Genomic DNA, 12,363 nt, shown 5'->3' with positions numbered 1-12,363 from the left:
AGTCTTGTATTTTAGGTGATGCCTCTAAGTTTTTTTTTATTTTGGTTCTAGAAATAATGGAAAGTAAAAGGAAGTTGCCACATCTAAACTTTTGTCTCACGTGAGGACTTCAGAATGCGACATAATTTCCCACAAGGACAAGTATCTAAGTGGGAAGGGAGGGACAGCTAGAGCTGAGCGGGTATCTGAAAGTGACTTGAGGTTCTTTTGATTTCATGCAGTTATCATTAAGCTCTGTCAGCCCGTTTCTTTAATTGGATCCCGGTGGCGTAGAGGTGGTGGTGTTGGGGAACCATAGATGTCAGGGGTACAGTGGAGAGACGGTGGGAGGCATGAAGGACAGATTTGCACATTCCCACAATGTGACAGTTGTGCTTTCTGTGTGTGCCCTTTCCAGAATCTGCTAGGAGAAGCTTCCACGATGGTTTGTTCAGGTCTCCGGAGGGTGGCCCGTGCGGGTGCATACCTGATGAGAACGGTCAGCAGCACCTCCAGAGGCTGTCAGCACCAGACCTTGGGTGCAGGGCCTGATGCTTCCGAGTGCACTGCCCAGGGAGCTGCAGGCGGTGTGGTGGAGGTGCTGGGCCGAGCCTACCCACAGGACGACCACACCAACCTCACCAGGAAGGTCCTCTCCAAGGTCGGCAGGAATCTGCACAACCAGCAGCATCACCCACTGTGGCTGGTCAAGGAGAGGGTGAAGGAGCACTTCTACAAGCAGTACGTGGGCCGCTTTGGGACCCCGCTCTTCTCGGTCTACGACGACCTTCCTCCAGTGGTCACAACCTGGCAGAACTTTGACAGCCTGCTCATCGCGGCCGACCACCCCAGCAGGAAGAAGGGGGACAATTACTATCTGAACCGGACGCACATGCTGCGGGCGCACACGTCGGCCCACCAGTGGGACCTGGTGCACGCGGGGCTGGATGCCTTCCTGGTGGTGGGCGACGTCTACCGGCGTGACCAGATCGACACCCAGCACTACCCTGTGTTCCACCAGCTGGAGGCTGTCCGGCTCTTCTCCAAGCACGAGGTGAGTCTGCGCGCTCTTTTGTCACTGAAGGACATCATGGACATTTCTTGGTGAGGTCACTAAGGTTTGTCTTAACAAAGGCGGTATAGTCATCCTTAGTCTTACTTTGTTTTAGTATCATCTGTACTTAATGTACAGGCCAAGCCTTGATAATTTTGGATGGATTTGTTGGGTTAGTAACTGCAGAAGTGAGTAGGCCTTTGTTTTCACTTGTCTGTCCTTTTCTGTTCTCTCAATACCAACTTGCCTTTCTCTGGATTACTTCTTGCGAATGTCTCAGATTCACCTTTAACCCAGCAAGACTGAAGATATAACACTGAAATCTGTGTTCAGGTTATCCCAGTCCTCAGGTAGTATAGGAGTCTTTGGGTGGCACAAATGGTTAAGCACTTAGCTACTAACTGAAAGGTTGGAGGTTCGAGTCTACCTGGAGTCACCTCGGAAGTAAGGCCTGGTGATCTACTTCTGAAAGGTCATAGCCTTGAAAACCCTATGGAGCACAGTTCTACCCTGACACACGTGGGTTGCCATGAGTCGGAACTGACTGGACGACAGTTATTTTTTTTTTGGCAGGCAGCATAATTTAATCATGATATCAGGCTGTTAGAGATGAATGAATTTCTCATATAGTGGAAGGGGACTGGTGATTGTAAACTGTGTCCTTGTTCCCACACTCTTTCTTTATCCTCTCCTGCTTTGCATGGTGTATGGGGATGCCTTAATTGCTGCCATTCTTAATGTATAAATTTGGGTGAATAGAGCCTTTTTGACCAGGAAGTCTGATCTTCTGACCATTCTCAAAATGTTATCCTAAGATATTGGGACATTTTGGGGGCAAATGTTGAAAATCCCTAAAAGCTTCAGTCTGTTTCCTAAAAACCTGTAATAGCACTTGTCCTTCATTCCTATACCTTTAAACTATCTCCATTTTCATGTTAAAAATAAACAGAATTAAACTAAGCACAAGAAATGCTAACTTGATTCCTTTACCACTTACCCTCCCTTGTGGTCAGGCACGAACATGAACAGGAAGCATAATTATCCTCACAAAACTCCCTCCTGCAAACACAAGCTAAATGGATTGTTAATATGAAAACAAATAGGCTAATATGTAACCGTGTTTTTGCTTTATTAAATAAGTCATGTAGTGAGAGACAGCTGAATGAGACTGTCCTCCCATCCTCTTTTGTTCTTTCCGTGTGCCCTAGGACCTGCCATGATCCTACAGATCTATTATAACACAACAGTACATTAGCCTTACACAAAGAAGCCATCCAAGCTTGATCTCAAAGGAGCTTAGATGAGCGTTCTTACTACTTGGAATAGCTGGCAACTTTCTAATTTAGGAATGCTAACTATTAACAAGAATACAGATTTATTAGGAAACTGGAAGGAGTTGAATAAAAAGTTGAACTGGAAGGAAATGAACAAAAACAGGTCAAAGTCTAGAAAATATGACCAATGCTAGAATGCCGCTTATAATTAACGTGCACGGGGAGCCATGATGCTGGTGATATGAAGTCCAGGCCATGGCAGCTGCCAGGTGCTCAGCCTAGCTTACCTCATTAGAGAAATAAAAAAGGAAAGCACTTGCTAATTTGTAAGCCTGAATGTCACGGAAGTGGTAATGAAAGCTGCGTGCTCACCCTAGCATTTTAATGGAGGAAAAGTCATGGCTGCCACAGAAGTCGGATAGTAGAAAGTGGGGTGGGGGAGCCGTCCTTGTCTTGTTACATAGTTTGTTTTGGGTCCAGTCTGGCTTGGCTGGTAGCAGGCATGGCTCATCTAGTCTGATAATATTACTGTATATTCTGCCTTATAGTAAAAAAAAAATTATACACACATATGTACATATACATACAGATATGTATATATATAATCTCCTTATAGTTTTGTGAAATGCTTTTATGTTCACTGTGTCATTTACTCCTCTTAACAAACATCTTGTAAGGTAGGTTATTCCACTTCATCCAGGAGGACTCTGAGGTCAGTAACTTGCCCAATTTGCCCAGCCAGTCAGTGGTAGAGCTAAAACTTGAGCACAGGTCTTCTGAGTCCCCTGCTCATTCTCCTATATTGTGTTGATTTTCCAAGTCCCAGAGGGGCCTGCTGTAGTAAGCAGGACCTGCTTTAGTTTCAAGAATGGTGTAGGGGGATGATGGTGTAGGGGGACAGGTGTTCTGGGAATTCTTGGCCTTAACTACAGTATTAGTACTACGTCTTACCTAATCTAAACTCTTTTTTTCTTTCATTTTTTATTGTATTTTAGATGAGGGTTTACAGTGCAAATTAGTTTCTCAGTAAACAATACACATACTGTTTTGTGACATTGGTTGCCACCCCCACGACATGTCAACACTCTCCCTTCTCAACCTTGGGTTCCCTGTTACCATCTTTCCTGTCCCCTCCTGCCTTCTCATCCTTGCCCATGGGCTGGTGTGTCCATTTAGTCTCATTTTGTTTTATGGGCCCGTCTAAACTTAGGCTGAAGGGTGAACCTCAGGAGTGACTTCATTTCTGTGCTGAAGGGGTGTCTGGGGGCCATACTCTTGCAGTTTCTCCAGTTTCTGTCAGACCAGTAAGTCTGGTCTTTTTTTTTTGGTGAGTTAGAATTTTGTTCACATTTTCTCCAGGTCTGCCCAGGACCCTCTGGTGTGATCCTTAAACTCTTTTTTTCTTCTTCAGTTTTTTCCTCTATGAAGAGGATTTTTAAAACAATTATAATCATACTTAAAAAGGAGCCCTGATGGCACAATGGTTATGCGCTAGGCTGCTAGCCAAAAGGTTGGCGGCTTCACGGGAGAAAGACCTGGCAGTCTGCCCCATGAAGATCTCGGCCTAGGAGGCCCTCTGAGGCAGTTCTGCTTTGTCCTATAGCGTCACTGTGTGTTGGAATTGACTAGATGGCACACAACAGCAGCAACCGTACTTATTTGTAATTTTAAAATTATATTATTATCTTTTAAAATTTTCCTGTTATTTAATAATCTTTCTAATCATTATTTTAGTCATTGCAAAGTATATTTCAGCAAGAAGAAAAGTGGGTATACAAGTAAGGGGTACAAGAAATGATGACCCTGGAAATGGATGAAATATGACAATAAATAAATGTAACTACTAATTGTTATAAAACCTTTTTGTGTTTTTAAGAAAGATAAAATAAAAATGAAAACTCTAACCAAAAATCACAAACTGGGGGGGAGAAATCAATAGGTAGTTAAGGCCTGCTAAGGTTCTTATCATATTTAGGGAAAGAATAGAAATTCTGAGAAACTTTGGTTGAAAAACAAGTCCGGTTACAGTGCAATCTGTACATTCCAAACTGATAGAGGGGGAAGGGAGAATGCAGAAAATGATCTCAGTTTAACAGAAAGAAAAGAAAAATATGGTAAATGGGAACTCAAAACAAGAGTGTAGTCCAAATATATTGGTATTCACAATTTTAAATGGGTTAAACTCACCAAGTAAAGACACAGTTTATCAGATTGATCATTTTTCAATTAGATAACCTGATACAAAACCACACCAGAGGTTGCAAAAGGCATTAAAAATGCTTACCAAAGAAAGCTCACAAAGCAATATCAATATTAGATAAAATAGAATTTGTGGTAGAAATGATACATAGGAAAAAAGGGGGACAATATATCAACCAATAAGCTTTATGAATTATGAATTTTTATGTTCCCAACATTATAGCTTTAATATATAAAGCAAAAGTGAGGAATTAAAAGGTAAATTTGATAAGTCTATAGTCATGATAGAAGATTTTAAATTACCTCTGTCAAAACCAATGGATGAAAAAAAGGAAAAAACCCAATAGATTAAGCAGTCAATCTGAACAAAACAATTAATAAGCTTGACTTGTATTTATTTTTAAAATACAGTATATATATATATTTATAGTAAATATATATGTGTGTATACTTGTGTATTTGTATACACACATATATCTGTCTGCCAGTGGCAGGGCTTATATGTATATAAATGGAATATATATATTCTCTGCCCAAGAGTTGGAGGTATACATTCTTTTAAAATAAATTGTCCATGTACTAGTTCACAGTTGAAGTCTAAATAAATGCCAAAAATTCAATATCATGGATACAACTATGCCTAACTACAATGCAGTTTATGTAGAAAGCAATAAGAAAAGGGTAATACAAACTTTCATATCCTTGAAAATTTGAAAATGCACAACTATAGATTCATGGGTTAGAGAAAAATTGCAATAAATTGCTAGTTACTTATAACTGAGCAGCAATGAAAATACTCACTTAAAAACTGCTGAGATGTAGGGAAAAAGAATTACTTTACTGTGGAGAAACTTGGTAGGCCCAACTTAAGTCATATGATCAAAGTTAACATTAAAAAAAACACTAACTGATGGGATGTAGCTAAAGAAGTACTTGTGGTACATTTATTTTTTAATTCTTAAAATAACAACAAAAAACCTTGAAAATTAATGAATTAAATGATCAATTTAAGAAGCTAAAAACAAGCAGCATTGTTCTAAAAAGCTAGACGGGAGGTGGGTGTAAAGTTTTTGAATCTCCCCAAATTCCATTAAAGAGTGAAACCAAACACCACAGACAATGTCTATAGTATCACCAGGCGACAAGGTTTCTGTAAGGTTCTCGCAGTGGGTGGGCACAGCTGATAGTTAGAAGATCAGCATTGTGTCAGAAACTGAGGAAGTGGAGGGAACAGAGGGGCCTGAGGAAAGAGAGCTTCCTAGGAGTCTCTCAGAGATCAAGCTCCAGACAACGGAATTACTTGCAAAACTTCCACATCAAGTACCAGCAACATTGCTTGTCAATGGCTGCTAACATCACAAAAAGGGAGGCAACCAGATTATCTGTCCCTGATTGAAGAATGCAATGCCAACAATGAAATCTTGTCAAGAATTTGAACTTGAATCTGATCAAGTCTCTAGATCCCAGCCACCAAATATGTAGGAAGTGCAGGGGACAGAGGAACACGTTTAACTACACCAGGGAGATGTAATAAGCAAGATCCAAACTGTGGGAAACTCTACAGCAGTGCTACTCAAGATGTGATCTGCATGATGAAGTAAGTAGAGAATATACTTAAGAATGTGTTAAGCAATGTTTAAGTGTTTAGAACTATTTAAGCTACTATATTCAAGCATGTTACCAGTGGACTTCTTTTTTTGAACAGGGTATAGACTGTTCAAGTTTTCCTAAACTCTCTTGATGAGTTGTGTAATATACAATCTGTGTAGTGTGTGTAGTTGGACCATGTATCAGTTTGCAACTGAATGGAATAAATGCAAGAAAAACAAAAGACATAGAGATGGAATCAGTAGATGAAAAAAAAGATGAACCAGTTACAATGTGTACATCCTGATTGGAGCCCTGGTGGCGTTAACAGCTTGGCTGCTAACGAAAAGGTTTGCAGTTCAAATCCACCAGCTGCTCCTTGGAAACCCTATGGGGCAGTTGTATTCTGTCCTGTAGGGTTGCTGGGGGTTGGAACCGACTTGACGACAACTGACAACAAAAACAACAGATCCTAATTTGGGGAAACCATATTTTAAAAGAAAAAAAAAGAGTAAGGAAAATACCTTATAACATTTGAGACGGTTGGAAATTTGAACATTAACTCGATATTTGAAGTTAAGGAGTTCTTTTTTAAGTTTTTAGATAACAGTGGTTTTATATTTTTAGCAAGTTCTTTTCTTTTAGAATTACATGCTGAAATACCTTTGGGTGAAATCATATGTTTAAGATTTTCTTCAAAATAACATGGGAAAGAGAATAGGTGCCGGGAGTAGAAGAAAGAGGATTGGTCACGAATTGTTAATTATTGAAACTGGGTGTTGAGTACATCAGGGATCATTGTTCTTTCCATTTTTGTATATGTTTTAAATTTCATAATAAAATGTTAAAAAAAAAAAAAAAGGAAAACATTGGGACCAGTCAGTCAGTCTAAAAACATTTGTTGAACATTTACTGGGATCTAGGACTCTTAGAAGGAATCTTACATGATTCCTTACATGATATGGTTCCCTCATTTCATGAGAAAGACAGCCATTAAGATTAATGTATATTTGTGTGTGTGTATGTATATATATCAGGAAATATTAATGATAAGACATACATTGCATATGATAGAAAACTGAAAACAATTAAATCAATAACCTTTCCTCCATAAAAGACATCAGCCTCAGATTATTTTCTATTTGAGTTTTTACCAATTTATAGAAGAACTATTAATTTTGTACAGTCTGTTTCAGAGAATAGAATGAGAGACCTATCAAGCTTATTTTATAAGGTTGTTAGCTGCCGTGGAGTCAGCCACCAACTCATGGTGACCCCATGCACAATGTAATGAGACACTGCCTAGTCCTACGCCATCCCCATGATTGGTTGTGGGTTGGACTGTTGTTGTCTGTAGGGTTTTCACTGGCTAATTTTTGGAAGTAGACCACCAGGCCTTCCATCGTTTATAAAGCTAGATATTTTAATATCCAAACTAGATAAAAATGAAAGTTTTAGAGAATTCATCCTTATGAATTTTTATGAACACTGATCATTCTTTTTTTTAATGAACAGGTGCAGAATTATTAAAAGAAATATTTGCAAATATAATTCATTGGTGTATTGTTATATGTGTATTACATTGTACCATATTAACAAATACAAGGAGAAAAAACGTGATCACTTTAATAGATGTAGAAAAAGCATTTGGTGACATTTAATGTCTCATGACATTAAGAAGCATTTGATGATATTTAGTGACTCCTGATCAAAACGTAGCAAACTAGGAATAGAAGGAAACTTTCTTAACTTTATAAATTACATCTGTCAAGTACTCACAGTGAACATCACTATTAATGGTGAATGACTATAAACATTGTTATCAAAATTAGCAATAATTCAGGATTACCTGCCATCACTGCTTCTATTCATCATTGTGTGGGAAATTCTAGCTTATGTGGTAAACCAGAAAGAGAAATGAAAGGTATAAGCATTCAAAAAGATAAAATCAAGATGCTTTATTTGCAGGTGATATGATTGTCTACTTAGAAAATTGTATAGAATATTGTATAGAACAATTATTAGAACTAGTAAGATAATTCATCAACTTTGCTGGGCACAAAGGCAATTTATAAACATTAACATCTTGTATTCACAAGTACTAACCAGTTAGAAAGTGTACCAGAATAAGGACTTCATTCACACCAGCAATTAAAACTTAGAAGTAACTAGGTATAAATCTTGTAGAAGATGATAAAAATACGTGTGGATACAATTATCAAGTATTATTTATTAAGACATGAAAGAAGAAGAAAAAAGGAGTGGTATACTGTGTTCATCAAACTCAGCAGCTCAGAGGCAGAAAGACCTGGTGATCTGCTTCCATAAAGATTAGAACCTAGAAAACCTTATGATGCAGTTCTACCCTGTCACTTGGGGTCTCTCTGAGTCAAACGACTCAATGGTGCTTAACAACTACCACCTATGTATATAGATTTATAGGTAGCAAAACAATATCATGAAGACGGCAGTTCTACCAAAATTAATCTATAAACTGCAGTGAAAATCTAAGCAAAATGTCCACTGGGTATTTTGGGGAAATTGAAAGACTGATCTTAAAATTCAGAGGATGAGCACATTTAAGAAAAGCCAGAATAATTTTTAAGAGCATCAGTGTAAGGGATTTGCCTACCAGGTATCATGACTTATAATAATGATATGATTATGAAGACAGTTTAGTATTGGCACACTGTTAGTCAAATAGAGAAATTAGTGGTAGCGCTACACATATTTGGGAACTTATTATAAAAGTGATGATAAGTATGTGGGAAGATGATGAATTCTTCATAAATTGTTCTGAGACTATTTATCTATGTAGGAAAAAAATTAAACTCTACCTCACACCAAATGCAAGAATTAATTCTGGATGGATTAACAATTCATTTGTGAAAAAGAAGTCTGTAAAACTTATAGAAGAAAATATAAACGATTATCATTATCACCTTTGGAGGTAGAGTATATCTTAAATATGACAAAAAATCCAGATGAAAAAATTTGTTATGTATGTCTACTTTGAAGTAAAACTTCTGCGTAACAAAAAACCCCTTAAATGAAGTTAAAAGACAAGCTACCCAGTGGGTGGAGTTATTTGCTTTGCATACAACTGACATAAGATTAGTATGGATGGTATAAGAAGATCTCAGTATGTGGAAAAGAATGCAATAAGAAAAATGTCTGACAATGTCTAATGTTGGCCAATATGGGATGTGATGAGAATGCTCTTGACACTGACGTTGTTGTTAGGTGCTGTTGGACCGATGGAGTAGAATTGCCCCATAGGGTTTTCTAGGCTGTAATCTTTATGGGAGCAGATTACCATGTGTTTTCTCCAGTGGAAACTCTGAGTGGGTTTGAACCACAAACCTTTGAGTTAGTAGCCTAGCACTTTACTGTGTAAAAGCTTACACCTGAAATTCCAATCCTAAGTATATACTTCAGAGAAATTCTTGTGTGCCCTCCTCAAGAGATAGATATATTCATAGCACTGTTAGTAATTGTGTCAAACTGGAATCAGCTCAAATTTCCACCAAGAGTTGAACAGATAAATCAACTGTGGTATGTTTATAGGTTTCATGTGTATCCTATGGTTGTGAAACGAATAAAACACAGCTATATGCAACAACAGTTGGAGTACCTAGATGGTGCAAATGGTGTGATGGTTAAGGTTGTGTGTCAACTTGGCTGATCCATGATTCTCAGTAGTTTGGCAGTTATGGTGTAGTTTGGCAGCTATGTAATGATGTAATCATCTCCATAATGAGATCTGATGTAATGTAATCGTCTCCGTGATGAGATCTGCTATGAGCAGCTGATCAGTTGAAAGGGCGTTTCCTTGGGGGTGTGGCCTGCATCCAGTGGACTTTCTGGCAAAGCTTGCTGGATTTTGCTCTGCTCTGGATCCTGCATTTGACTTGTCAGCATCTGACCTCCAGTTCTTGAGACTTGGGCTAGCAGCCTGCCGTTTTATCTACTGATCTTGGATTCATCAGCCTTTGTAGCTGTGAGCCAGCAGCCTGCCATCTGACCTGTGGATCTTGGGTTCGTCAACCCCTGCAGCTACGTGAATCAGGAGAAGCCTCCAGCCTGAAGCCTGACCCACGGACTTGGGACTTTCCAGCCTCTACAACTGCGTGAGCCGTTTCCTTGAGATAAAGCTCTCTCTGTATGTTAATTATATATATATATATATATACACACACACACATTTCACTGGTTTTGCTTCTCTAAAGAACCCAGCCTAAGACACGCACTAAATGAAAGGTTGGAGGTTTGATTTCACCCAGAGATGCCTTTGAAAAAAGTTCTGGTGATCTACTTCTGAAAAATCAGTCACTGAAAACCCTACGGATCACAGTTCCACTCCGGCACACATGGGTTCACCACAAGTTGAAGTCAACTCAATAGCAACTGTTATTTACATTAATGTAAACGAATGTAGGGAATAGTCTTGAGCGAAAAAAAAAAAAAGGAAAAAGTTACAGAAGCATCCATGTATGATTACATTTATATAAAGTTAAAATATGGGCAAAATTAACCAATATTTTATTAGGGGTTCATAAAAAACCACCAAACCCATTGCCGTCGAGTTGATTCTGACTCTTAGTGACCCTACAGGACAGAGTAGGACTGCCCCATAGAGTTTCCAGGGAGCACCTGGTAGGTTCAAACTGCCAGCCTTTTGGTTAGCAGCCATAGCTCTTAACCACTATGCCACTGGGGTTTCTAAGGGGTTCATAAACGTGGAAAAATAGTAAAGAAAAGCAAGGGAATAATTAACAAAAAATTGAATTTGGTGGTTACCTCTGAGGAGTGGGAGGAGGGTATGTAATCAGTAGGGACATGAAGGGGCTTCGAGGTTTTTAGTGTTGTTCTCTTTTCTGAAGCTGGATGTGGGTGATCAGCACACATATGTGCATTTTTATTATTCTTTAAATATAATAGTTGTTATATACTTTTTATATGTATGATTTATTTTGTAATTTTTTTAAAGCAAGAAAAATGAGCAAAGAGCATAAACTACCTATTGACAGCAGTAGACATGTGATTGACAAATAAACAAGGAACAGCTTTATTAGTCATTAAGAAAAGGGAAGTTAAAACAACTAGTTACCATTTCAGATCCTTCAGATTAATAAAAATTAATAATCCTGACAATACCAAGTATCTGGAGGAACCATAAATCTTACACCCTTGGGAGTGTAAATAGCTGTCATCACTTTGTAGAGTAGTGTGATAATTTCCAGTATTTTATTTGTATTTTTATGCTCTATGATCTGGTTTTTTAAGTGTAAAAAGATGGAATCAATGTAAATGTCTATCAAGAGAGCATGGAGAAGTAAAATGGGCTTTATTTGTACATTGAATACTATATAGCAATTAAAATAATAAACTAGAGGCACCTCTGTCAACTTGGATAAAGCTTAAAAACAATGTTAAAAGAAGGAAATAAATTGCCAGTGATAATTTTTTATAGATGTTCAAAATAGGCCCAACAAAGCATATTTTCATGTACTTGCTTGTATTTTCTTTCTCTTTTTCTAAACACACACCACACACAAACACCCACACCCCAGTTAACCGTTACCATTGTAATCCGTGTGTGTCAGAGTAGACGTGTGTTCCACAGGGTTTTCAATGGCTGATTTTTTTCTAAGTAGATCATTAATGAGTGAACTCAAACCTCCAACCTTTTGGTTAGCAGCCAAATGCGTTAACCATTTGCACTACCGAGGACCACACATACACAATTAGGTTTTGGTTAAAGAAATATATAGGTAGATGTGAAAAAAAATACATGCGAATGTTAAACTCCAAAATCAAGATAAACTCCAAAATCAGGAGGGAAAGGAATGGGATTAGGAGTCATATCATTCTTTGAAGATGATGCGCGTGTTACAATTTTTAAAATCATGGTAGGATTTTGAGCCTAAGGAGTTTGAGAACCACTCAATATAACTTCCAAGCACAATTTTTACAGATCTCTTATTAGGATATTTATTTTGCAAAGCATGGCAGATTTCATGTATTTGACAGACCCACCAGAGGGAGCCCATACAAATCCTTTGTCTTTTAATCTGATTTAAAAAGATTAATTAAAAAGTTCATACCTGGACTCAAATAAACTATATTTTCACATAGTCCCTGGAGGTGCCTTGTCACGTGTCCCCAGCTGTGCCTGTGGGTGTACCGAGGGTATGTGATAGACACGTTCTGCAGTTAGTCTTCAGCCCTAGCTACAGAGCCCTTATTTCCTTAGTCTGTCTTCATTGC

The 12,363-nt window shown here is 38.3% G+C and overlaps 1 protein-coding gene across 1 annotated transcript in view; it reads left to right on the top strand.

Annotated features, from left to right (window-relative positions):
• Positions 1–153: 153 nt before the first annotated feature.
• The window catches only part of FARS2 (phenylalanyl-tRNA synthetase 2, mitochondrial), a 517,904-nt gene continuing 505,694 nt past the window's right edge, over positions 154–12,363 (top strand). Inside the window, exon 1 of the mRNA XM_023741741.1 lies at positions 154–1,033. Coding sequence (XP_023597509.1) covers positions 299–1,033 — 735 coding nt within the window. The 5' untranslated portion in view covers positions 154–298. The remainder of the gene's footprint in view (positions 1,034–12,363) is intronic.

Source organism: Trichechus manatus, unplaced genomic scaffold, assembly GCF_000243295.1.
Source record: "Trichechus manatus latirostris isolate Lorelei unplaced genomic scaffold, TriManLat1.0 scaffold00188, whole genome shotgun sequence".
NCBI lineage: Eukaryota > Metazoa > Chordata > Mammalia > Sirenia > Trichechidae > Trichechus > Trichechus manatus.
This window is presented reverse-complemented; position numbering and strand designations above follow the sequence as displayed.